Source organism: Amblyomma maculatum, chromosome 11 (assembly GCF_055883805.1).
Source record: "Amblyomma maculatum isolate TAMU_Amacu chromosome 11, ASM5588380v1, whole genome shotgun sequence".
Lineage (NCBI taxonomy): Eukaryota > Metazoa > Arthropoda > Arachnida > Ixodida > Ixodidae > Amblyomma > Amblyomma maculatum.
The window spans coordinates 64,696,939-64,722,373 of NC_139354.1; the positions used below are offsets into that span (position 1 = coordinate 64,696,939).

Sequence of the window (25,435 nt, forward strand, 5' to 3'; positions counted from 1 at the left end):
ACCCTACTGAAAAATTGTATGAGGCAATAATCTCACTGTTTCTCACATAATTTCACTCAATTCACCAAAAAATCACGTACAAGTCGCATATAATTGCATAAGGTCTCATAGTTTCTTGTACATTATGATTCATTATGTACGATATATTATGATAATGATGTGCCCCGTATGAGGGTCTATGCTATTAGATGATATTTTATGAGGTTATTGCCCCGTAAAACTTTTGGTTTTTCGGTAGAGAAGGCTTGATACTTTTTTCTGATTTGTGAATCAGAGTAATGCTTGAAGATGACACTCTGACTTTTTCATGTCGCATGTTCATCGTGTACCAGTTGCAATGTTCTCTTTTTCCTAGGTTTCATATGTTGATCAGACGGGCAGATGATCGTCTCATGGGCCATGCTCCGGCCACTTTATTCCTCTGCCTCTATCACAAACCAGGAACAATTCTACCGAGCCCGAAGAAGGTGTTTTCATTTTTTGAACGATGAGCTATCTTTATGCATTATTTCTATTCACAAACTAGCGCAATATTTGCTTCCATTTTAAAGCTGCAAGGGCGCTTCATGCCTCAGCATACCTTCAAGTTCTCTGGCTTTCTCCCAAATGGCGCTTTTTCTTGATTGTCGAGTCTTAGATCTTTGTTTCTCCACTTTCGCCCTTCTTTATACTTCTGCGCTTGTTGCCCTCGCGTGTAGTGACCTCTCACGCAATAAGCGCGTTCGGTTTTCCAATAGGGTAAAGCGTTTGTGTGCTCTCCCTCAGTCGAAAGAACTACAAAAACTTGTCAAAAATACGACAAAAAATTCTGTAGTTCTGTTGTAAACGTCAGATTTTTCTGTACTTCTGTAGTACCTTTCGGTAGTTCTGTAGTTTTTCTGTAGTATATTTCTGTTGTCTGTAGTTCTGTAGCACTCTCCTACAGCAATTTCTGTTGGTACTAAAGAACGTTCTGTTGTCACAACAGGTTCGTCGTCGAAAACCGCACAGAAATTCTGCCGTAACAACAGAAAATTTTCTGTAGTTTTTCCGACTTGGCCATCTCTATTGTTCAGTGAGCTTGGTTGCTCGATACAAATTATCAACTGATCTAGCAAAGTACGCACAGCCAATTATATAACGTCTCCTCAAAAGTGTAGAACAAAGTGGAGAGGCCATGCAGTGTGATAACGACGAGTACATTTTGAGAATGAGCATTTTCTTGGCTTATCCGCAAAATGGCTTAGCCAGAGGCCGCTCGGCGGCAGTTTGCTGGCGACTGCTCTGCACTCTTGAACACCTAGGGCCCTATTTTCGACACATGGCCACCATTCGGCGCCATGTTGTTTCTCTGATTGGTTGTCAAAAACGTCACGTGTTTAAACTTTGTGGCGCGAAATTGTGGTATGTTGAAATGTCTTTTTGTGGGTACGTAAAAATGATGTGAGCGTGAAAACTGATTTTTAGCGGCGTTATTCATGATGCCTAGATGGTATATCTAAGTACTTGTGAAGGTAAAACGAAGGTATAGATGGTACAGAAGAAAGCACTTCCGCGTCTATTACGAATTGGATGAAATGAACTGCCCACTGTCGAGAGCCGCCTCCTGAAATCTGATTGACTGATGTTGTGTAGCGGCACATACGTCATGCATAAAAACAATATTATAATGTCAAAATGGCCTTTCATTACGTAGAGGATGTGCAGCCATTGCTGCTAATGACCAAAGTTCGTGCCACATTTTGGGTCATTTCGAACCGCGCTGTACACAGCTCAAGCCGACACAAGAAGTTAGAAACTTGAGCAGACTTACTGACCTGACGGTAGCTGTTTATAAAGCGGTTGTTCGAACAAGGTGAGCAGCACAGCCAGCACCAAACAGTAATTGACACTTCGAGAATGCGAGCGTTGTCTACGGACATGTACCATGCCGGCTGCGCGGGCGCCTCTTCGTCAGTGCTGGGGCTGCTTCGGAAATCTGTCAATACCTTTTGTTTACGTCGAGGTCCTTAAACATTTTAAGTCCTGCTTTTAAAAGCCGCTGATAAGTGAGCGTGAGAGGTCATCGGCGCTCATGAAGAGCAATGCTACTTTCCGCTCCCATTCTGCACCAACCAACTACAAACATTCTGTTGCCGTTCTTGCTCATCAGCTGAAACTCGCGCAACCTTTCCGTGCGTAGCTGCTGCCGAATGTCCAACTGCAAGTATGTCATGACGAACTGAGACCACGACGCCACAACATATTTCACTCGCTGTAACCCGAGACTTCTGAATCGTGGAATGCACCGCATCGGCTCGGTTCATGAAGCATCATCGTTTTTTTATACTTGCCGCAAATATATAGAGCAGAAGACAGCGCTTTTTTTATATCCTTTTTTTTTTTGTCTGACCCGAATGCGCAACCTATTGTGTGCTTACGTAACATTGCACCGTCCTGCTACAACGTCACGCGTACGCCACAATTTGAACAAAATGGGGAATGTCGAAAATAGAGCCCTTGGCCAGAGGAGCTAATATTTCATTTTTTAACCCTTGGTTCAAGGTAGCTGGGACACCCGGTATATATATATATATATTTATATATATAAAGTGGATCAAGACAAACATACCTGTTTAAACAGTTCAAAGAGTATAAAGGGAGGCGTACGCTTCATTATGAATAAAGGAAGCGTTTTATTTCCCTCGACGCTTCGGCCAGAGGACCGGTCATTTCAACAGTGGTTTTTTTTCACTCCTGCTTCCCTTTTTATAGGGATTGGCGAGACAAACGATAAAAGAGGGCAGGTAAAAATGCTCTAAAAGTGTACAAAAATATATGTATTTGGAGAAGAAACAGAGCCGGAGGTGCACAAAAAATGTAGACTGCGCAGAATAGGCACCTTGCCATGAATTTTCTGATACCTGTGGCGCCACCCAGCAGCCGACGAGAGATAGAAATGAGGCAGCCCAGAAGCGCCCGGCGTGTATCAGCGGCGATGGCATTTTAACCTAATGATCGCGAGTTCGGGCTTTTTGAAATAGCTTACCAGTTGGACGCTTTTGCCAATGGTTTCTAACGACACTGTTGCCATTTTCTCGGCGTCCTGGTAAAGATTACGGTTGATTTCATCTCCGTCGTACTGGAAAGAGCAAAATAGTAAATAGACTTCAAAAACACCACCACATATGAAACTTCTTTTGCTCACGACTCCTGTAATTAGCCACAATATATGTTTATCTAGCTCTTAAAATAAAATTAATGCAATGCCGATCTACTGTTCAATTTTGTTTAATACGATAACGAGCGATAAAGGCGTGGTTGAGTGAGAGAGTAATACGTACACAGTGGAGGTTTCTAGAGCATTGGCCTCGATATATGTGAACGAACCCCTGATGCAGTGCAGCCTTTAATAGCTTTGTTTAGGCCAGTTCGTTCCAATCTAATAAGGTCGACACTTGCGTATAAGGCAAACTTGTCACAACTAAAGATCAAATCTCTTTTCATGTCGTATGGGCTTTTTCATGCTGGCCTGTCTTCTCTGCGCACAAGCATACCCTAAAGAAATGCAGTATTGCGGGCTAGAACGAACTTGTCTAACCATGATCTGAGGAGCCATATCTAATGAGGTAAATGCATATTTAGATCAGTGAACTCTATTACTGTATATTATTGTCTTTTGATGCGGATAGTGTGATGACGGCAGTCAGCACTACTACACTTAAGGTGACGTTCGCCTTTTAATATTTTCTCTCAAATGTTCGCAGCATCTTATTTTCATTTGGGTTAGATTTTGCCTGCACCATCAATTATGTCATTTTGAACGTGTTCACCTTCTCCACTGCAAGATCAAGGCTCATATACTTACAAGCTGCGTCGAGGGCTCTCCGTTTTCATGCGTAATAACACGCATTCTGCGTGCAGCGACAGATGCTGATTCCAGGTTAAGTGTCAGCTCGTCGTGCAAGTGGAGAACCATCTTGCCGTCAGGTGAGCGTTCCTCGAGAAGTCTAGGGTACACAAGCCTCGGCGGTTGAAGCCCTGGACAAGAATTTCAGACAGGTTAATAAATTTATCGAAGAACCTTAGGCAGTGATTTTAAGGCTATGACGCGATAGCGTAGGTTACTGCCTTGCATATACAGCCCAGTTTAACCAAGCCGTATGAACGTGAATGCGTGGGCCAGCAATAAGATCAATGCAACTGTCCTGGCAGGCATACTCTGACGCCACCTTTCTATATCAAAGGTAGGCCCGAGTTGGCAGCTCCTGCTCAACGTTACGTAAGGCAAACTTACGTTATCTCATTGCGTGGCCATGTCAGCTGCCAGTTACCACCTACTAACTCCATGCCCGTGATTTTTCGCTCAGAACACTAATACCGGCGCCTGACATTGGCGCTAGATTTTCGGTGAATACATCTAACATCGCGTTGAAACTTCTCCTTCCCCACACTGAATTTTAGTGCCTCTTGAAGCATAACCATTCCAAATTTCAATCTAGGTTTTTGGTCCATCAGTTTCGCTTTGAGCTCTGAAGCTATTTTAGATGCATAGTGGTCTTTTAATCAATCGTGTTATTGCACATACATTGGCATACATAAAGCGGAACTGAGAGCTACGTGTTCTTGGCTAGCCATTTTGTGTTTTATTACTTCCACTAAGGCTTTCCGGATGCTTAGAGCTCGTAGGAGGAAAGAGTAATATCTACTGTTTCGAAAGTACCAACTCCTGCGGATTGCACCGTCTGTCCTCTTGTTTTTTTTGACCATGGTCGTGATGCGGATGCTGAGTGTTCGATGGCAAAATTTCGATGACAAGGATTAATTTTCAAATGTAAACGTGATCTGGATTCCGCAACGCTTTTAACGAGGCCAGTGAAACTAAAACCCTAGCGAAAAAATCATGAGTCACAATAACCTCATACAGATTTCTCATACTAAACTCTCACAAAACTCGTATAAATCTCATATCAGTTCATAAAAATATCATTCAACCTATGAGAAATATATGAGAATGTATAAGATTTGTATGAGTTTAGTACGAGTTTAGTATGAGAATTCTGGTGAGGTTATTGTGACTCATAGGATATTTTCGCTAGGAAAGGTAGATGCATTTAGATGCTCTGTTGCTGCCATTAGCTGCCTTGGACGCAGTGATGAATGTTTTCGTGGTGCCATAAAGGTTTTCGTCTTAGAGGCTCATTTTAATGTGCCAAGGCGCGTTGAGTGGAATAGGGCTTATACACTTTTGAGGGCTGGAGTGAGTGCTTTTCTAATGGCCTGAAATCACGGGCGCTCCAACTGCACGAAGGTCAGGCCTAATTAGTGTTGCACTTGCATTTCATGCTGACTCTCAGAAGAACTAAGGATCAAGTAATGGGCACTAGTACAGCATGTAGTTATTCAGAAATGTAGGCATTATATTAAAGAAAAATTGGGGCTCTTACCAAGATTGGGGCTCCTTACCTTACCGCCTAGTCATGAATGGTAAGAAATCTACAGCTCTACTTAAGCAAGAACGCTGCTGAGGTAATCAGCACAAGTTCCACCATATACGCGCCAAAATATTTGTGGAGAACGAACGCCATAAATATATTTAGGATTGGGCTGAACCAATGAAGCTGTGCTACTTTGCGTGGAGTTTTGTACGTTTCTGTATGGCCCTGAACAAAACGCCAATTCAGCCTACCTGTTCTGCGTACTTATATGTTACAAGTTAAAAATTCGCCAGTTAGCCAGTGGCATTGCAGGTTATGTACTTGTTGGCAGCATCAGGAATGTAGTCGGCATGCAGACTAAGCTTTTATGAAACCCGCATGGTAAATGTTGTTAAAGGCGTACAGCTGCATTAAGCGTGTGGACTTAACGCTGAAACTACTACTTCCCCTACATACCTGCAAGCCCCCGGTATAGACGCAAATATCGCACTTCAATATAGAACCCTCACATGTTTCAAAGGGGCTGCGAACGCATGAAGACACGACAATAAGACCTTATCATTTTCCGGCATTCATGAGTAAGAATGTGTTCTAGGTTTCACGTAAGAAGAAAAACCAGCTATTGATAATCGTTTAAGCTAGCATAGAACTCTAGGGACACGAACCTAAAACCATGAAGAATGCTCGGAGGAAATAAAATCTACACAAGATGTTTCGCACTAACCTTTAGCGGCCGCAACTAGTAGTAGAACGAGCACTCCTGTCGGACTCATACTGGCGAACACGACGGTGTACGTGCGTAGACGTCTGTTGCTGAATTACTTATAAGCAATCACATCTTAACAACCTGGCATTAGGATGACCACTACGTCTGTAACATTTTTGAATCAGAAAAGGTCGAACTGACATCATCTGACAGGATTTTTCGGCCTAGTAATAGACTCTAACCGTTTGCTTTGCTCATTACGCGCACAGCTGACGTCCATTTCGTAGGAAGCAGTATATTCACTGTAGAACGCATCCTGACTTTTACTTCTTTTAATGCGGATCCTTGTCAAATTCAGCTCACAAGCGGACGAACTGGTGAGACCTTTATTTTTTCCAGCAGCTCTTTTCTGACAAGTTCTAACAACTTACCTTCCTAAGACCATGAAGTTATACTTTTCTGCCGAATGTAATTGAACGTTATAAGCTTATTTGTCTACAAATGCTCCCCTACCTTGCGAAGGTCAATTAATGCGTAAAGCTGCTGTGTCACCGACCGCTGCGGAAGCGGTACTAATGAATCTGACCTTGTCGATAACAGCTGCATATCAAAGCACCTACTGCTAGATGCAAACCATTGGTGAGCTGCCGGTACCCCATATTTTTGGAGCGTGGAGGGACAAGTTTTCGCCACATGTTTCTTAGTTTCTGCATCACAAATGCCTTTGCTGCAGCCTTCATCAGCGCAGCAAGATTATAGTTAGCACGGATAGACGGTTTCGCTAATTTGTATAGATGTCCTGCGTTTCAAAAAACGTGCGAGATGTGTATACTATTATACCGAAATCATAATGCTCCTATAGTTGCAAGATATCAAAATAGATTTTGATAGCTTGCAAGATGCAAGGTATGAAAATAGCAATGCTGACATCACGAAACTCTAATTTCAAGGAAAATTTATAAACGCTGTAGGTATTGCTTAGAACCTATCTTCACATTGGAAGGTTTGTTTATTGAAGAAAAGAGGTACCATTAAAAAACTAGTCACATAACCACAAAACCATAACAGTTTGTTTTCTACACTTACATCTACACCTAACAGGGGCGCTATGGGATTTAGACGATCTTATTCAAAAATTACCGGCACCAGACTTAGTAGTAAGGGATTTTAACCGGCACTCTTTCTTTTCTTATAGGGAAATGAAGGCACTGACACCAGTGGGTAAGCTATAGACTTTATATTATCAAATAACATGTTTATTTAACAAGGGAAAGCGTGCGAATTGCTGCCCCATCTCGGGAAAAGTGAGCTTTATTGATCTACCCTTCCCCTCACCATCCAATTTTAAACATTTTAATGGGGATGTTTTAGACGGTTCTAGCAGGAATGATCGTTTACCTGCCATTGTAACGTTACCATCCTCTACACCCATCATCCCGACCAGGCCCTGGGGCTGGAAACATCCCCTCGGCGACTAGCTAGCCTTTAGAATAAATGCAACGTAAGAAAATAAATACTCCGACGAATGCACTGTAGAAAAAATGAATGAAAGATTTACTGCACGCATATTATTAGCAGCTTTAGTAGCCATACAGAAAACATCTGAACACAAAAGAAAAACTACAAGGTATGACGGACGGAAGCATGCGAATCAGGAAAAGAGCAGCAAAACACAGTGGGGGGCATCCTTTATATCCAACTGCAGAGAACTAGGATATATTTAACAGTCAGAGCGCGGTACATCCGACGAAAAGCAGAAAATCTCATTGAAAAATATGTGTCTTACAAAAACAGCCCATTTTCCTCACAAAAGTTAGGCGAACAAGTTCAAATGTTAACTGACAATTATACCCTCTCCCCATATCCTGTGCAGAACATAAGCAATATTACAAGAGAAAGCCAACATTTTAGGCGAGCATTTATTCGAAGTTGCAAGCTCATCCAACTACACTCACACATTTTAAATATCTAAACTCATAGCAGACAACAAAAGGAAAAAGGATGAATAACGAATACAATGAGCTTGCAGGAACTAAAGAGAGTGCTATCCTCTAGTAAAAGAACACCACCAGGCCCTCAGAATATGCTCTACTGCATTGTGCAATGCTCGCCCGTTTCACGCAGGCTCCTGTAAAGGCGCTACAATACAGAGAAGTGGGAAAATACCAAGAACGTGCCAAAATTCCATTATAGTACCATTTTTCTAACCTAGTAAACCACACACAAGTTCCGGTAGTTACAGACTAATCGCCCTTACCAGCTTTGCTGCAAAAGTTTTCTATAGGATTGTTAACAATTCACCCACCTTTGTTATCGGAACCAGCCAACTTCTGGATACACACTAATGTCCCTTTAAACATTGTATTGAATGAGTAATAACATTATCCGGCTTGAAAAGACAATCCGAAAGGTTTTCAAGCACGGGCAAGAGTGTATCGGGGTCATCTTCGACCTGAAGAATGCCCACGATACCACTTGGAGGCTCGGTGTCCTACGCGACCTATAAGATCTAGGCCTCCGCGGCAAGTTGTTGAGCTTTTGAACTACCTGATAAACTTCCTGAATAAGCACATCTTCCAAGGCTGTTTAAGCAAGGCTTGCTTCATTACTTCCATACAAGAAAACGACATACTCCAGAGGTGCATGCCAAGTATAGCCCTCTTCATAATAAGAAGGAATCGCTTAGAAAACTTAATCCGAAAGTCCATGATGTATCTTGCTTATGTAGGTAAGCAGCAAATAGCATGCACTTCGTTCATCTAGCACACAAACCTAATAGAGACAAATACGAATAAGCAGACTTCAATGGATTCAAGTTTTTCCCTCAAAAAGGCGTAGTCGTTGTGTGCTCATTCAGACGAGGGCTGCTGATTGATCCCATGCTATACCTGAACCAAACCATACTACTAGTGAAGCAAGAACATAAAAGTTTGAGTATTTCATGTGCCAAAAATCTTGTTTTCCTCTCCCGATTAAACGACCTCGAAAATAAAGCTTCCCACGCCCTTCATGTCCTGAAGGAGCTCTCGCGAAAACGGTGGGGACCTGACCGAACTTGAAATTTGCAAATGGATCGCTCTGTGGTGCGCTCCAAGTTAGTCTTCGAATGCATAGTATACGGCTCAGCTAGATCATCCTGCTTGTAATAACTGGACCCTATTCATAACCTTGGTTTACGGTTATCATCACCTGCCAACAGAACATTCCGAATAGCCAGTAACTTTAAAGTAAAAACAAATGAGCCTGACTTATGAGGATTAATAACCGCCTTAACATGTACAGTTTCTTACAAAAGTGTACAGTCCAGGGGATCTGCTTCTGAGCTACCCTGCGCGTCTTGTGATACATCTCCAATGCTCCGAATATCTTGATTATGAATCTCTTAAATCTCTTATCATACCTCCGTAAAATCTGTTCTGAGCGAAAACCTCCCTGTTATTCTATAAGTGTCCGTCCGGGATAATCAACACGCTGAAGTTGATAAAAACATTGCTATTGCACTTTAAACAAAAATGCTAGGGCTTCTACACAATGAGTGAAGTTCTAAGTATTACCCCTAGTCATGAACTACTACCACCGTAGAACACCCTCCCAGCAGTTTTAGACAACACACTAACATAGTATCAGAAAACACACACAACATGAGCAAATACTACAAGAAAAACTGCCACTAAAAGAAAAATATGAAATTACCTTAAACATAATGACTAACTAGTTGCTTTATCATACTGGAGCTTACAACTCACTAGTAGCACGAACGAGACGAGATTACAGTTTCTGCTTGGGTTCTTCTCGTTGCGTTCGTGTTACTACTGCGCTGCAATCTCCAGCACAGAAATTACGCCGCATTTTATACAGGTGGTAAAATTTGCACACTATGTTGGGAAAGCAATAGTACAAAACAGAACAAAGGAAACAATTCACTGCCTCACTCTGCATCAATTTGTATTGCTAAATGCTACGCTTTTTGTGTAGACAGAAGGGATGAGAATATAAAAAAATGTATCATCTTCATCGATTATTTTTATCAGCACTGCAATACTCACCACAAATGCTGTTGAGCCTCTGGTAAGAAGCCTACTACACAACATAGTAAAGATCGCAACACGCAAACCTATTATGAAGTTCTGCTGAGATCATAATCACATAAAGTCTAATAAAGGATAAACGTATGTGCTACATAAGCTAGAAGTGTACAGTTAATAAAACAAATTAACATCCATAGAGATATTGCTTGAAGTTAGTCAGGTATATAGGGGAATCCCCCAAGGTGGACCAGATTTGTAATAAGGGAGTAATTACTCATTGAAATCCACCCAACTTAGCGCCCAGCAAATTAGGAACCAAGTGACTGTAAAGTCCATTTTAGGAGAATGAAAGTTATCCTGCCGTGAAGAACATTTTATAGAAGTTTATGTCGTCTACTTATGGGATACACACACACGCCACCCATACCTCTTGCTTACAAAAAAAAAAACGCAAGCCTGTGTTGATTAGCCTGGTGACGACCTCACAGCTAATCATTTTTTAAAATCGTCCTCACAACTTAAAGTACTTAGTAAAAAATATTTTACTTTATGTTATAACAAACGCAACCCTTTCATCCAGCATTTTCTAGGCGTGCAAATAAGTGTCGATTTTTTGCCTCTGTAATGCTTCTCTAGGTGAGCTATAGGTATCAGAACATCTGATCACTAAAGGCAATAGATCATCTAAACTTGTGTTTGGCGCGTGATAACTGTAGTTGCGCATGCGTCACAGAATTCGCATAACTAATATGTATCTAACATTAAGTGTAGAACACGATTGAGCTAAACGGTAGCCAGGATCCCAACTCTATTTACATTTCAACTACAACATAAAGGTGTGTCGGTATGTAGACGATTAACCAATTGTGTTAGTCCATACAGTGGCTACTGACATGGAGGAAGCAGTCAATAATATTACTGTATCTTTATGGCCTCTCCAGATGGGTTGAACTTCCCCTGCAAAATGGCAAAAGACATAAGGATCTAGGTTTGGGATTTGATACCTTCTTTTCACGAAGGCAGGTGTGTTGGGCGCACGACGTGAGATTCTACAAAGATGTCTTACTTTCTTACAGCGCGCATTTTAAACTGGTGAAGCGGACAATTGCGACTAATGTTTTTGAGGTCTCCCTGAAAAAGACCAGTAAAACATATCTGATTGTGGTCTCGACAATACGGTTCAAACACTTTTATTCTGCTGGCTAATTACCTTCCTTCGCTTCTGGCCTGTACAAGACTTTATTTTACAGGCTGAAAGGCTGTAGATGAAAGAAATATGCAGAAAAGAAACGTTTGGCTTTTCTTCCATACACGCGGAGGCCCGTAACGAAACATAAACAAGACTGTAGCTGTATTCGACGTGATTGACATCTTCTCATCTCCATGCAAATTGCCTATTACTTATTTGATGGCGAACCGGAAGAAGCAGCCAACGTGCTTTTTAAAACATGCGACCGAGTATACCAAGGGCCGGATTGGAATAGCGCTTAAGTTCCCTCTCAAATGTGGAAAAGTATATATTGGTCAGACCGGGCGCTGTTTCAATGAGAGGATGATGAACACTTCCTCAATGTGAAAAAGAAGCCAGGTGGTCATATACGTCCAAATGTCCAACCGCGGCAATCCGCCCAGTCACATTACTCGTCCCCTAGTCTCATACACAAAGTCCTTGGCGAAAGCAGAGACCAAAACGGAAAGAGAAACCATTGAAACATTTTTCATTGAAAAGGACGAGAACACATGGAATAGCCCCCCCCCCCCCCCTTCAGTATTTCTGCGGCATAAGGAACGGCTGTTTTTGGAAGGCGCCCAATGCTTTCGTAACAGGCACAAAGGGGCACTGGTCTGAAGGTTTGGCCTCCATGGCTCTGTGTTTCTGCAAGTTTTACATTTACAGTTGTTTAAGAATTTACTAAGGCGCCAGCATTGTTTACAACTTTGTTTTGTTGTTTCTGCTGTATTACCTTGTTAACTGTTGACTGTCAGTGAGTTATTTCTAGTTTTTATTTTTGCGTCGTATTTCTTTTTGGCTGTCTGTTGATCTGTTTTCTTTCAATTCCTCAACTGCGTCTTTTCCCCTATGGTTTAAGTGTATCTATATTTCTTAACGTCTTCCACTAATTTTTATTCTGCCTTTTGCACTTTCTGACAATTCTTTTCGCGATTCGCACTCTGATCTGTATTTTGTATTTCATTCGTCATGCCTTTTCTGAGTGAAGAGAACACGAGCCGATGTTTTATTGCGAAAGCAATACTGCTAGCACTTCGAGCCTTTGGCGTGTCATGGCGCTTCCATACATGACCTTTCGCGTGAACGTGTGACGTCACGCCAGACCGAGAGACGGGGCCCCAGCTCGCGCCATTGGATGGTGGCGGTGAGTCCTTACAGGTGCCACAGCGGTGACGTCACGCCATTTTCACATCACCGTGTGACGTCACGCCAGACCGAGAGACGGGGCCTCAACTCGCGCCATCGGATGATGGCGGCGAGTCCATACGCTGCGCTGTGTCGTAGCCGAGAGAGGGCGCTCACTGTTTGTGACGTCACGCTTGGGTGACGTATTGCTTTCGCAATCTTGCAGGCTTAACCAAGCGAAGCCTTCAGCCAACGTTTTTTCTCTGAACTCCACAGGTGACGCTGTTCTGCTTCAGTTTAGCTGTTTTATCGGGTTTGATTATTTTAAAGACGCCCTTCGCTTTACCATGCGGTACACAGGACCACGTGGCTCATTATATGTGGTATTTATTGAGGTTGTTTAAGGAAACATATAGTTAATAGTAAGCGCTCGCCTTGCGTCGTTGCGGTTATTCGTCCAAGTTATTTTCCTTTGTTTTGTTGTCGATTAGCTATCATTCATCATATTTCTGGGTTCTGAAGGTCCATCGCGGGCTTCAAAAGGCAGAAAAAATCTTATACACCAAGTTAGCTATTTCCATTTGTGAAATGGTGGCCTCCTGAAACACCCTACAGCTGCCTTGCGGTTATGCCCACAGTAACGGCGATGCTGCTGAAGCCGCGGAGGAATAAAACCAGCTGGTTGATGGCTCTTTAAAATTACTTGGCTTATTTTGGAGTATTTTTCGTGCTACAAAGTTTGGTTTGGTTTGGTAAAACTTTATTTCCCACAGTAGGGGTCCTGGAGGACACTCGGCTAGGCGCCAGGTGTAGAGGGCAGCTCCCACGTCGGCACAGAGTACAAAGTAATTAACAGTAAATAATATTTAGCTAACCTTTTTAATTATCGGCACGAGAAACACTATGCAAACGCAATGCCAGTTGTTCATTATAGCAGAGCATAGCATACGTGCAAGACACCCATTGTGTATTATAACAAAGAGTGAAAACGTGAGAGCGAGAGTAGGTCCATGGATACATTAGACCTGGTAGGGATGTAATTTATTTTTGTCATCGTTTTCTGTCTCCCTCACTTATTAAAACCAAACCAGTACGCTTAGTTCTCTGTTCCTAAAAGCATTCGAAGTACATAATTCTGGTCGCTGAGTAACAGTTCTAACAAACTACAAACTATGTTGGTCGACAGTCTCAGGACAGCAGCTAAAACTTTGGTTGTAGGTGAAGGACAATGGTAAGCACTTGTTCTCCGTATGTCGCATAAAGGGAAGAATGAGCATTCTTGGACACCAAACCAAATGCAACGGTGATATCCTTAGCAGTGTCCCCCTTGTAGACCCGACTGTGCACATGGCGAGCGGCACTCAGGCATCTCTTCGACGACTGCCAACAAGCAAGGACTTACCAAAGATATGGACGCCTACAGGGATAGACATCCCTTGATTGTAGTATATCAGACTTTCGCCGCGGCGGCAGTATACTGCACCTTTGCTTGACTTAGCCTCGTTTCGCAAAGATACAGCCTCCAATGTAGACGCTTCCGAATTATAACCGATTTCTTGACTAAGCATGTCAGGGAGCGTATGTCATAAGCTCTGAAAAATTACAGTACGAGAACAGTGTAGAAAAGCTGTCCACATGCGAAAGCGTTTCCAAGATGACGTTAGGAGGCTCTATAGAAACCCTGGCAAGCTTCTCCCTGCTTCTGTTTTTCTTTCTTTTAATATTATACGAGTATTCAATTTGATTATTGGGCATATCGTACAGCTGTTCGCTGAACTCTTACTCTAGTTTTCATCGTCATCATCAGCCGGGCTAAACCCGCTGCTGGGGGAAGGCATCTCCCATATTCCTCCAAATAACTCGGTCCTCGGCTAGCTGCATCCACTTGACCCCCGCAAACTTCCTTAACCTGATCCACCCACCTGACTTTCTGCTCGCCACTGCTACGCTTTCCTTCCCTTAGAATCCATTTTGTTACACTAAGCGACCACCGGTCATTCTCTTAGCACTACATTCCCTGTCCATGGCCATTTCTTCGTCTTGCTTCCAACAAGAATGTAATTAACTCGAGTTATTACTTTAACCCACTGTGTACGCTTCGTACCTCTTAAGTTACGTAAAATATTTTGCGTTCCATAGGTTTCTATAATTTTTATGTACTCAATTCTTCAATGTTTTTAGAACAGTATTGTACCGACAAACACACTCGATGTTCTTGCTTCACTACTTTCATCGTCAGCCAGACTATACCCACTGCAGGGCGAAGGCCTCTCATAATTCTCCAATTAGCCCGGTTCTGTGCTAGCTGCATCCACTTGACCCCTGCGAACTTCTTAACCTCATCCGCTCACCTAACTTTCTGCCGCACCCTGCTATCCTTTCCTTCCGTTGGAATCCAGTTTGTTACCCTCAGCGACCATCGGTTATCCTCTATTCGCACTACATGCCCTGCCCATGGCCATTTTTTATTCTTGAATGTCAGTCACTTGAGTTATTTCTCTAACCCCCTCTGCACGTTTCCTATCTCTTAATGTTAGGAGTAGCGAAAAGTACTTTACGAGTAGCGAGAAAAGTTCCCTAAACCTCTAACCGATGACGTCGCAGCCAAGCTGACATCATCGCAAGACATCAATGCTAACAATGGAGTGACAACAATGAGAACGTTTTATTCCTGTCAACTGTAAGCGCCGATTTCTTAGAACTCTTATTATCAATCCTGCGGCACTAGGGAGCACAACTACGAACTCTGTACACTCGCTTAGAGACACCTTTATTTGTTCTCGACGTTTAGGTCGGAGCCCGACCTTCATCAAAGCAGTCTTGAAAAAGATCGGGCTCCAAGCAAAACGTCGACAACACGTAAATGTGTCTCTAGGAAGTCTACTCTCTTCAACTTCTAATTACGGAAGCCAACAAAACCTACCTCGCAATATATATATATATATATATATATATTGTAACGGAGAGCAAGCAGAGGCAGGGCCTTCCCTTCGAACGCCCTGCTTTATTGTTCTTCCTCGTCTTCTCCTGCCTCGTTCCTGCACTCTTCACTTCGTCATCGGCTAAGTACAGTACATCACACTCAGCCACGACTGCGGTCCTTTAATGCATCCCCCCCCCCACATCGCTGCTGTCGCATATGTAGCACATGGCGTTTTCTTTTTTTTTTCTTGGGGGGGGGCTGTCCTCTTCCGGAGTCATGAGGATGCTCGCATCGATATTATTTGCAGATTGTCTGGTTCAGTGAGTTGCAGGTTGCTCTGCAGTGAGATTCTTTGGGTCGTTGCCACCTGGGCGTTGTGCCAAGGCCTTGGTGATAGTCATGCGCCTGAGCATTTCTTCAATGTCAGCTACTTGATGTTGATTTGCTCTCCTTGCACGGTATCCGATGGTTTTCCCTGATCTGACAATGCTCTTGTCAGGCATTCACAGTGGTGACATAAATTGAAGAAGCTGCACCGCAATACGTGTTGCTGCTGTCACCGCTTTCACTAGAAGCACCGTGCTGTGCACAGCTTCGCTGTGTACACCGGTAGGTATGGGCTCGTTCTTTCCCAACGAACTAGCGACGTTTCTGCTCGGACTCTACGTCTAGCACACTGACATTGGTAGCAGTGAGGCCTTTTTCTCTTGGAACCACCTCATATTCAACCTCCTGACCTCTCCGGATGGTGTGACGTTTACGCTACTGTTTGAACGTGGTGCGGTGGCCAAAATGTCCTCGCCAGTGTCACTGCCGTTGATGAAGCCATAGCGGCCTATCACGTTAAACCACTTCACTATTTCACTCATCCGCCCTCGAGAAACAGAGGCTTTCCTCGCGAGCTGCACCGCTTCCTGTTAGTGTTGCCTTAAGGATGCTTGTCCACGGGTGGGCTAAGGGCGGTACGGCATGTGCGGAGCTGCGCGTAGCCGTTTTGGATGGATATAGCCATGCATGGGCGGACAGCATGCTGAAGTGCTGCTGATGTCCCGGTGGCAACAAGAACCCCGCGACGATTGGCTGTGTCATGCAAGGCGGCCGCCCGGTGGACAAAAATGGAGAGGCTGTCACTGTCCAGCATGGACATAATCGATGCATGGGTGGCATCATGAAGCCCGTTGGTGATGTACTGTTTCGCTGCGAACGCGGGCCACTGGATATTGCAGGCCTGAAGAAGATGGACCTTATCATAAATGTAAAGGGCGACGTCTTCATCTGAAGCCTGACGGCGCGATTTTATCGTCATGAGTTTCACGTTGTGCGCACTGGCCAGGGGGGTAAACGCGGCAAGGAGGGCCAGGCCGACCATATGGTGTAGCGGCGGCCTTCACTAGTGCCAGGAGCGGGCGGCACCACGGAGAAGGTCTTCCGCGACGGCGAGCGTGATGACGGGAGACCAGGCGAAGCGCCGAGTAATATGGCAAGTAACGTGATCTGTAGTGCGTTCCTGCCTTGCTACAATTACTTGTGCCAACTATTTCTCACAATGAAGCTCTGGAACTAGCACTGCAATATTGGTTTCTCACTAAGATAGTTGTCGCGTTTGGTGTAGGGAGCAGCAGTCGAAGGCCCGGTGAGTGGGTAACCGAACGTAGTTTATTCCATCACAGCTTGTAGTGAAAAGCGGCTCTGTAGTCGAACAGCGGGGATTATCTTACAGCCAACTCTCGCGATAATCGCACCACCGCTATCGCTCTATCCGCGATTAGAGACATGATAAGATATTCATACGTAAACATTTTTGAACTAAAGAAAGCTTCACTCACACTCTCTAAATCAGTCACAGCGTGGGAACTCAGGCAATGAACTGGTTTACCAATTGGTTAAGAGGAATGCGGTTACTAAATGTAATCTGATCTCAAATGAATTGTGTTGGTATTTTCTGGCTGTGCATTGAACACTATACCGTGAGTTAGTCCGACAAGCTTAGAATAAAGCAACTAAAGCAACATAATTTACTATTTAACGCTTGAGTTAGTGCTTTACACATCAGCAGTAGCGCAACTGCACTTGCCTCAAGCCACAGCGTGAAAGGTGATTGCTTCATCTATAGAAAGCGCACGAAAGTCATTTACGCTTTGGGAGCACGATGATCAATATTGCTAAACCCCCTTAGCCAGCAATCTCAAAACTTGGAGAAGGCATTGGTAATCACAACGAGAAGAGAACGTGATGAAGTGCAGCTATCCCAGTGCGTGAAGCTGCTTATCGGTAGGTTTATTGTCTCCTTTGCATTGTGTGCGTGTTCTTACGTATTGTTTATGTAGATCATAAATGATCTGTTTACTTCCTTCAGGGCCACAATACATTATTGACGGGACGTCATCAGGCACAAGTCCTCATGTTAGCCCTGACGTCGCTTACAACCTCAGTCACACTGGACTGTTTGATGTCAGAATACTTTCAGACAATCGAAACTACCCTCCCATCGATGCTCAGTTTCTCGTTGACCGGAAAGCCTAATGCTAGAACACTGATAGTTGAATAAGCTGGGCTGATGAAAACGTTCGTCATGGTCCTCCACTGTGCTATGTTTGACCACTGAAGAGCTTAAGGTATTGTTTATGCCACTGCTTGTGTCACTGCTTATATAAAGAATCTCAAACATTAGCACTGATCTAGGAGTACCGCGACTGGGGAAGATTGCAACCTCGTAGTATGCCCGTAGTCAGTCTGATATTTAAGGTGATGTAACCGATTTACTAGAATTTTCTTGTGACATATTATGAAAGCGCCGTTAGGTCCGGGCAGTACAGATAAAAAGAGGATTTTTACGCCGTAGCCTACTACGACAAGGATGCTAGTAGCACGTGTTCGAGATCCTTCATCTAGACCGTCCGTCTTTCCTTCTGTGGTATGAGTCTGTGTGCACCAGTATGCAACTCTATTTCGCGTATGGGACTAACCCTACACATGGGCTATAACCAACATGTTTTGGGAGGCTTTTGACGTGCTTAAAGCCCATCTCGCCCCTTAAAGTGTCAGCGCATCGCCGAACATTGTAACGCTTTTGAAACGCTGCTGTTGAGTCTGCGATTGAGCTTCGTGTTTTCGGCTCCGCAGAGCCAAGCTCCATTTTGCTAAGATATTGTTTATTTTTATATAGTTTGGAAACGTCTTCAAGCATTTGAATCAGATCAACTCTACGTTCGTGTGTATCAGCATATAAGTAGATCTCTTTAAGCATGCGCATTAGATAAAGACAGCTGCTACTTATTTTATTTCCATGGTTCATTTCATAAAAGGTTCACATATGCAATCACGTTGTCAGCTATCTGTTAATCTCTGCAAATGGTAATAACAAGTTTTAGTTACTGGTCCTTGTTTTTAAGTAGCATCATTAGTGGCTCCATAACCAAGTCTTAAAAAATATGTGTTCATTTCTTTCGTAAAAGGGTTGTCAAAAAAAACATTAGAGTACATCATTTGCATGTTTCGACACCTGTCCTATATGTAAAAATGTTTTCAGGGAAAGGGGCCCAGAATGCTGGAAATTATCTCAACCCACACGTCCAGGAGGAACAGCTACCCAAAAAAACAAATTTCGGCCAATGAATTACACAAGATGATACACTGTGACAAGCCAAATTTCTCAGCAGAAGTTATGAGCTGTTTTCAAAGCAGAATTAATGATCATGAATATCGCTGTTTTAGGAAACAACGCAACGGACTGTGCTGCAGATGTGTTTTAAAGGCCAGTTTTAAACACAAATTCTAACAATCACTGCTCTCTGTAGGAGGTTCAGAAGCAGTGGCGTTTATTATATGAGATTGTTTTTCGCAGAAAGACACTTGGTAGATGGGGAAGAGAGAGGCTAGATTAATATACACGGCTTATTCCTGTCATGTGTGTGTCACCGAACTAAAACAAAATACTCACCTCACTAATTTAGCATACAGGTACAAAATCGCTAGACTTTGCCTTTTTCATAATTTTATCATCCCCCCTGCTCAAGTCTGTCACCAGTCCCGTTCGCCTTACCTCCATTCGCACGCACTATGAAACGACCGTTTACCCTCCCCCGGACCAGGCATCTGCGCAGCTATCATCTTTTTTTTCGCACCTAAAGAGACTCGAATGACTTGCCAAACAGCGTCGTGCTTCATTTTGACCCATCAACTTTCAGATCATCCATCGAATGATTCATGTACTCGACGACCACTCCCTCATATAATACCCCTTAAATGGGGCCTTCGAGGTATTATTTTATAAATAAATAAAAGTGCGTGGGGAGAGAGAATAAAGGAATCAGTTATTGTTAAAATATTGGCAGTGTCTTAGCTCGGCTATGCCAGGATATACGTAGCAAGAGGTATGCTTCCCTGGCTGATGTTCTAGTCGCTGTATGTATAGCAATGAGGGACATTGGATCTACATATCGTTTATTCATTTTGTTTGACAAAGACGAAGACTGCCCGATAATTTGTGAAGTAGCATGCAGTAGTCTCACTTTTGTCTATGCAGCATTTCGTTCGGCCTTGCTTAATCTGGACGTGAGGGTCCGAAGATAAAGTCAAACTTTTCTTCATACGTTAACGTGGGAAGTTAGGCTAATTTGTAAGTATTCATAGCAAACAAGCGCGGCAACACATTGACTAAGAGAGTCCTGTATCATGCTGTAGGCTGGCAAACACATGAAATATAACCCAATTTTCTGCTTGAAAGTTGTTCCTGGTGCCGCGTAGACTTCTTGTAATAAAATGCCGCTCTCCAGAAGCCGAACACCATAGACTTCACGATTATTCACAGCGATCGAAGGGAGGAGGAGGAATCTTCATTTATTCGGCCCGAAATAATTCGGTGATGCATGCTTGCACCAGATGGGGTGGTTCTCTAGTTGCGGGACCCATATGTTCCCAGCAGCTCCTGGTCCCTGTCTGACAGCGGTGATGCCTTGTTTCACGTACACACAAACTCGGCGACTGGCTCAATAACCAAGCTATAGCTGGTGATTGGGAGTGACTGACATTCCGTGGTTCGTATGATATAGCGGCGTTTGTCGTTGCGGCGACGAAGCGCGAGCCGCACCTGCTGCTCTTCGCTGGTTCCAATATAATGGCGCATGCGCACAGCTGGCCTCTCCCGCCCATCGCGAAATACTCTACTGGTAGCCGAGTGTAGATATTGCTACAAAACTCGCACTGTACCCAACCAAGAAAATCACAAAAAGGATGTCCCCGAACTGCAGCTGCGTCGATGCGTGGTCGCGATCCCCACAGAACAGCGCCGAACCCGTGCTCACAGAAAGTACCAGTCAGAAAATCAGTCATTTATTTCTTGGCTCTTATACGTCAGTTATGGATTGTACCTGCAACATGAAGTGCAACATAAAGTAACGCTGACCTCCCTATACGTGATTTGCTCTTCGCTTAGAAGAGTTGGCAGATAGAACGTTCCGTCGTCTTATAAACCTTTGGTGCAAGTATATTCTTTCAAGCAAATGGCGGAAACAAATTAGAGCCTAACAACCGATAATTTGGACCTCCTTATCGCACCTCCTAGCTTCGTGGCAGTGCAGAAATAAAGCGTCACAAGCCTGTTATGGTTAAAATGGGATCGGCGCACTACGACCTTCCTTTCTGCCCTTGAGAAAAAGATAAAAAGTGCACAACGGAAAATTAATGCTAGGCAAGAGAGAAAAATGGCCATGTTTACAGAAAGCCGCGTGAATTTTAGTAAGGCATCCGCCTGTGATCTATTTGTAGCCAATCTAATTTAATTACATTGTCCGTGCACTCTGTATCTTTATATCCAGTGTTTCAGTATAGTGGCTTCATATTTTGGGTGAAATTCGCCTCTTTAACTAATGAGACGTGATAACCTTTTCTTGCTTGTAAGCGCTGATGACTTTGGCTAGTCCTTCTCTAGGTCCATTAGGTAAATTTCCAACTTCATATTTTTCTGCGATACTTTCTAACAGATTGTATGTGAATTTTGCAAGTAATTCCGTTCATATTTTACTGACTCTCATTGTGGCTTCAAACATTTGTTGTCATCTCAATTTTTAAGCTGTATTCCATGTCGTGTATTTAGCTAGTTCATTCCTACCTGTTTGTTTCTTCAATAGTTCTTGTTTTAAGAAAAGAGAAATTCCATGTCGTGTATTTAGCTAGTTCATTCCTACCTGTTTGTTTCTTCAATAGTTCTTGTTTTAAGAAAAGAGAAATTCCATGTCGTGTATTTAGCTAGTTCATTCCTACCTGTTTGTTTCTTCAATAGTTCTTGTTTTAAGAAAAGAGAAATTCCATGTCGTGTATTTAGCTAGTTCATTCCTACCTGTTTGTTTCTTCAATAGTTCTTGTTTTAAGAAAAGAGAAATTCCATGTCGTGTATTTAGCTAGTTCATTCCTACCTGTTTGTTTCTTCAATAGTTCTTGTTTTAAGAAAAGAGAAATTCCATGTCGTGTATTTAGCTAGTTCATTCCTACCTGTTTGTTTCTTCAATAGTTCTTGTTTTAAGAAAAGAGAAATTCCATGTCGTGTATTTAGCTAGTTCATTCCTACCTGTTTGTTTCTTCAATAGTTCTTGTTTTAAGAACAGAGAAATTCCATGTCGTGTATTTAGCTAGTTCATTCCTACCTGTTTGTTTCTTCAATAGTTCTTGTTTTAAGAAAAGAGAAATTCCATGTCGTGTATTTAGCTAGTTCATTCCTACCTGTTTGTTTCTTCAATAGTTCTTGTTTTAAGAAAAGAGAAATTCCATGTCGTGTATTTAGCTAGTTCATTCCTACCTGTTTGTTTCTTCAATAGTTCTTGTTTTAAGAAAAGAGAAATTCCATGTCGTGTATTTAGCTAGTTCATTCCTACCTGTTTGTTTCTTCAATAGTTCTTGTTTTAAGAAAAGAGAAATTCCATGTCGTGTATTTAGCTAGTTCATTCCTACCTGTTTGTTTCTTCAATAGTTCTTGTTTTAAGAAAAGAGAAATTCCATGTCGTGTATTTAGCTAGTTCATTCCTACCTGTTTGTTTCTTCAATAGTTCTTGTTTTAAGAAAAGAGAAATTCCATGTCGTGTATTTAGCTAGTTCATTCCTACCTGTTTGTTTCTTCAATAGTTCTTGTTTTAAGAAAAGAGAAATTCCATGTCGTGTATTTAGCTAGTTCATTCCTACCTGTTTGTTTCTTCAATAGTTCTTGTTTTAAGAAAAGAGAAATTCCATGTCGTGTATTTAGCTAGTTCATTCCTACCTGTTTGTTTCTTCAATAGTTCTTGTTTTAAGAAAAGAGAAATTCCATGTCGTGTATTTAGCTAGTTCATTCCTACCTGTTTGTTTCTTCAATAGTTCTTGTTTTAAGAAAAGAGAAATTCCATGTCGTGTATTTAGCTAGTTCATTCCTACCTGTTTGTTTCTTCAATAGTTCTTGTTTTAAGAACAGAGAAATTCCATGTCGTGTATTTAGCTAGTTCATTCCTACCTGTTTGTTTCTTCAATAGTTCTTGTTTTAAGAAAAGAGAAATTCCATGTCATGTATTTAGCTAGTTCATTCCTACCTGTTTGTTTCTTCAATAGTTCTTGTTTTAAGAAAAGAGAAATTCCATGTCGTGTATTTAGCTAGTTCATTCCTACCTGTTTGTTTCTTCAATAGTTCTTGTTTTAAGAAAAGAGAAATTCCATGTCGTGTATTTAGCTAGTTCATTCCTACCTGTTTGTTTCTTCAATAGTTCTTGTTTTAAGAAAAGAGAAATTCCATGTCGTGTATTTAGCTAGTTCATTCCTACCTGTTTGTTTCTTCAATAGTTCTTGTTTTAAGAAAAGAGAAATTCCATGTCGTGTATTTAGCTAGTTCATTCCTACCTGTTTGTTTCTTCAATAGTTCTTGTTTTAAGAAAAGAGAAATTCCATGTCGTGTATTTAGCTAGTTCATTCCTACCTGTTTGTTTCTTCAATAGTTCTTGTTTTAAGAACAGAGAAATTCCATGTCGTGTATTTAGCTAGTTCATTCCTACCTGTTTGTTTCTTCAATAGTTCTTGTTTTAAGAAAAGAGAAATTCCATGTCATGTATTTAGCTAGTTCATTCCTACCTGTTTGTTTCTTCAATAGTTCTTGTTTTAAGAAAAGAGAAATTCCATGTCGTGTATTTAGCTAGTTCATTCCTACCTGTTTGTTTCTTCAATAGTTCTTGATTTAAGAACAGAGGAAGCATTTGAGCAATGATTCAGTTTTATGTCGTTTCGTTCATATAAGTATCGTTCTTTCTACTTTTATTTGCAGAGACATGATGCTTTAAAGAACCCCAGGTGGTCGCAATTTCCGGAGTCCTCCACTACGGCGCCTCTCATAGCCTGAGTTGCTTTGGAACGTTAAACCCCACGAACCAACCAACCACCCAAATTATAGAAGAAATGCCTCTCACCGTTTTTTTTTTTTATATATATAAACAACATACTGGGACTCTGCCCGTAAAACATCGTTAAAAAAAGGGAATTTTAGGAGCTGCGGTAGATGTTTGTTTCTGTGGTTCTCAAGAAGCCATTAAGCTTTGTTTCATTAACGGCAAGAGGATTATTATGTTAGACATGCACTTTTTATTTCTGGAAAAGCACCTGATTGACCACCATTGTAAATCTACTTTGTTTTCATAAAAAACTAATTATGTAGGCTGATTGTTCAATTACAAAATTATATCCGCAGGCAGAGCTGGAACTGGAGTAGTCCTGTGATTTTTTGCCTTGGTTTATTCTATTGTGCATCGTGTTGCTGTGACGCTGTTTTCAGAACACGATGAACATAGTTTATGTATATATGCAACATTATTCAGTGTAAGGAATAACCTGTTGAAAAAAAAAAAAAAGAAATGTCGCGGAGTTCTGATTGGCGGAATCGGATTTGATACCTAAATATAGTGGGTCGATTCCTGCTGTGGGTACAATGTTTTATGTTCGCCATTTTGATTTTGCTTTTCATTTGAACCATATTTTATAGTCCTGCGCATTTGTTGCGGGCCGGAGCCACTTTTTTCCTGGAACTATGGCCACCAACTCATGCATAAAAATTTTGATACAGATGACGAGCCGTTTCATGTCAGTTAAGCTTGTGCAATAATCCGGTATACCTAATAATGTATGAATTTCATACAGGAATTTTCAGTAATGGGAGGAGTTTACGACTTGGCGAATAGTGCCGTAACCGTGGCGACTAAAATATCGGAACATTAAAGTTTTGGAGCACGTTTAAATGTTCAGAGTAGCGTCGAATTTCTCGACGGAGTTCTGTAACCAAAGGAGCTAAAATCAAATTTTAGTCAGCGTTGAGTGAGGGTGGAAGTCCAGCCCAAATCTTGCGCCTTGGCCTCGCCGTGGTGGTGCAAGGATTAGGGCGCTCGACTACTGTGCCCAAGGATTCAGGATCGAATCTTTTGCAAACATCGAATTGCAAACATGAATGCCCACCACAGGATCAGGCGAGCCGCTACAAAATTGCTTGGAATCAACGCGTGCAGTCGATTGAAAGCAAGTGCAACAAGCAATGTGATGCTCGCGTCTAATTCGTTATTATGGTAGACATCGATGACTGATAGATTTGTGGCATTTGTGAAAAAAACGCGTATCCCATATATGAACAGTTGGTATAATGTGCACGTTTTCATGGTCATAACCGCACTAGCATTATCTGGAATAGTCATTCTGTTGGTGCTTCCTCGATCGGTGCTGTTTCAGTGGTTACTTTGTCCGATATGAGTTCTATGAAGGACAGGTTTGTCCGATTTGATTTCCGAACTGGACATGGCCTGTGCAATTCAACCTACATACTGACATGGCCTGTCCATTGTGAGCTCCACACCAAATTGGTATTTCTGGTTTGATTATGTTAGTAGCCCGGTATAAAGGTGTTAAATTCATACAGGAAGGGTCACACCGATAGGAGATTTATACCGGTTCATTATACAGGTTTGATAATTATGCAGGTTTGATAATTGGTTTCGCGCAATAGAATATTATTCTACAGGTATGTACCAAACCGTG

General features: G+C 42.2%; 1 protein-coding gene and 1 long non-coding RNA gene across 2 annotated transcripts in view; one reads left to right on the forward strand and one right to left on the reverse strand.

Annotated features, from left to right (window-relative positions):
- Positions 1-6,203, reverse strand: part of LOC146173986 (venom metalloproteinase BumaMPs1-like) — a 38,112-nt gene extending 31,909 nt beyond the window's left edge. The window contains exons 1-3 of the mRNA XM_084585312.1: positions 6,121-6,203; positions 3,827-3,999; positions 3,008-3,100 (exon numbers count right to left, since the gene is read on the reverse strand). Of these exons, the coding sequence (XP_084441438.1) occupies positions 3,008-3,100; positions 3,827-3,999; positions 6,121-6,169 (315 nt within the window). The 5' untranslated portion in view covers positions 6,170-6,203. The remainder of the gene's footprint in view (positions 1-3,007; positions 3,101-3,826; positions 4,000-6,120) is intronic.
- A 163-nt stretch (positions 6,204-6,366) lies between these two features.
- On the forward strand, positions 6,367-23,796 carry LOC146173987 (uncharacterized). Its single transcript, XR_014702129.1, has 3 exons — positions 6,367-6,479; positions 7,298-7,323; positions 23,685-23,796. It is a non-coding gene; the product is annotated as an uncharacterized LOC146173987 (long non-coding RNA).
- The last annotated feature ends 1,639 nt before the right edge of the window (positions 23,797-25,435 follow it).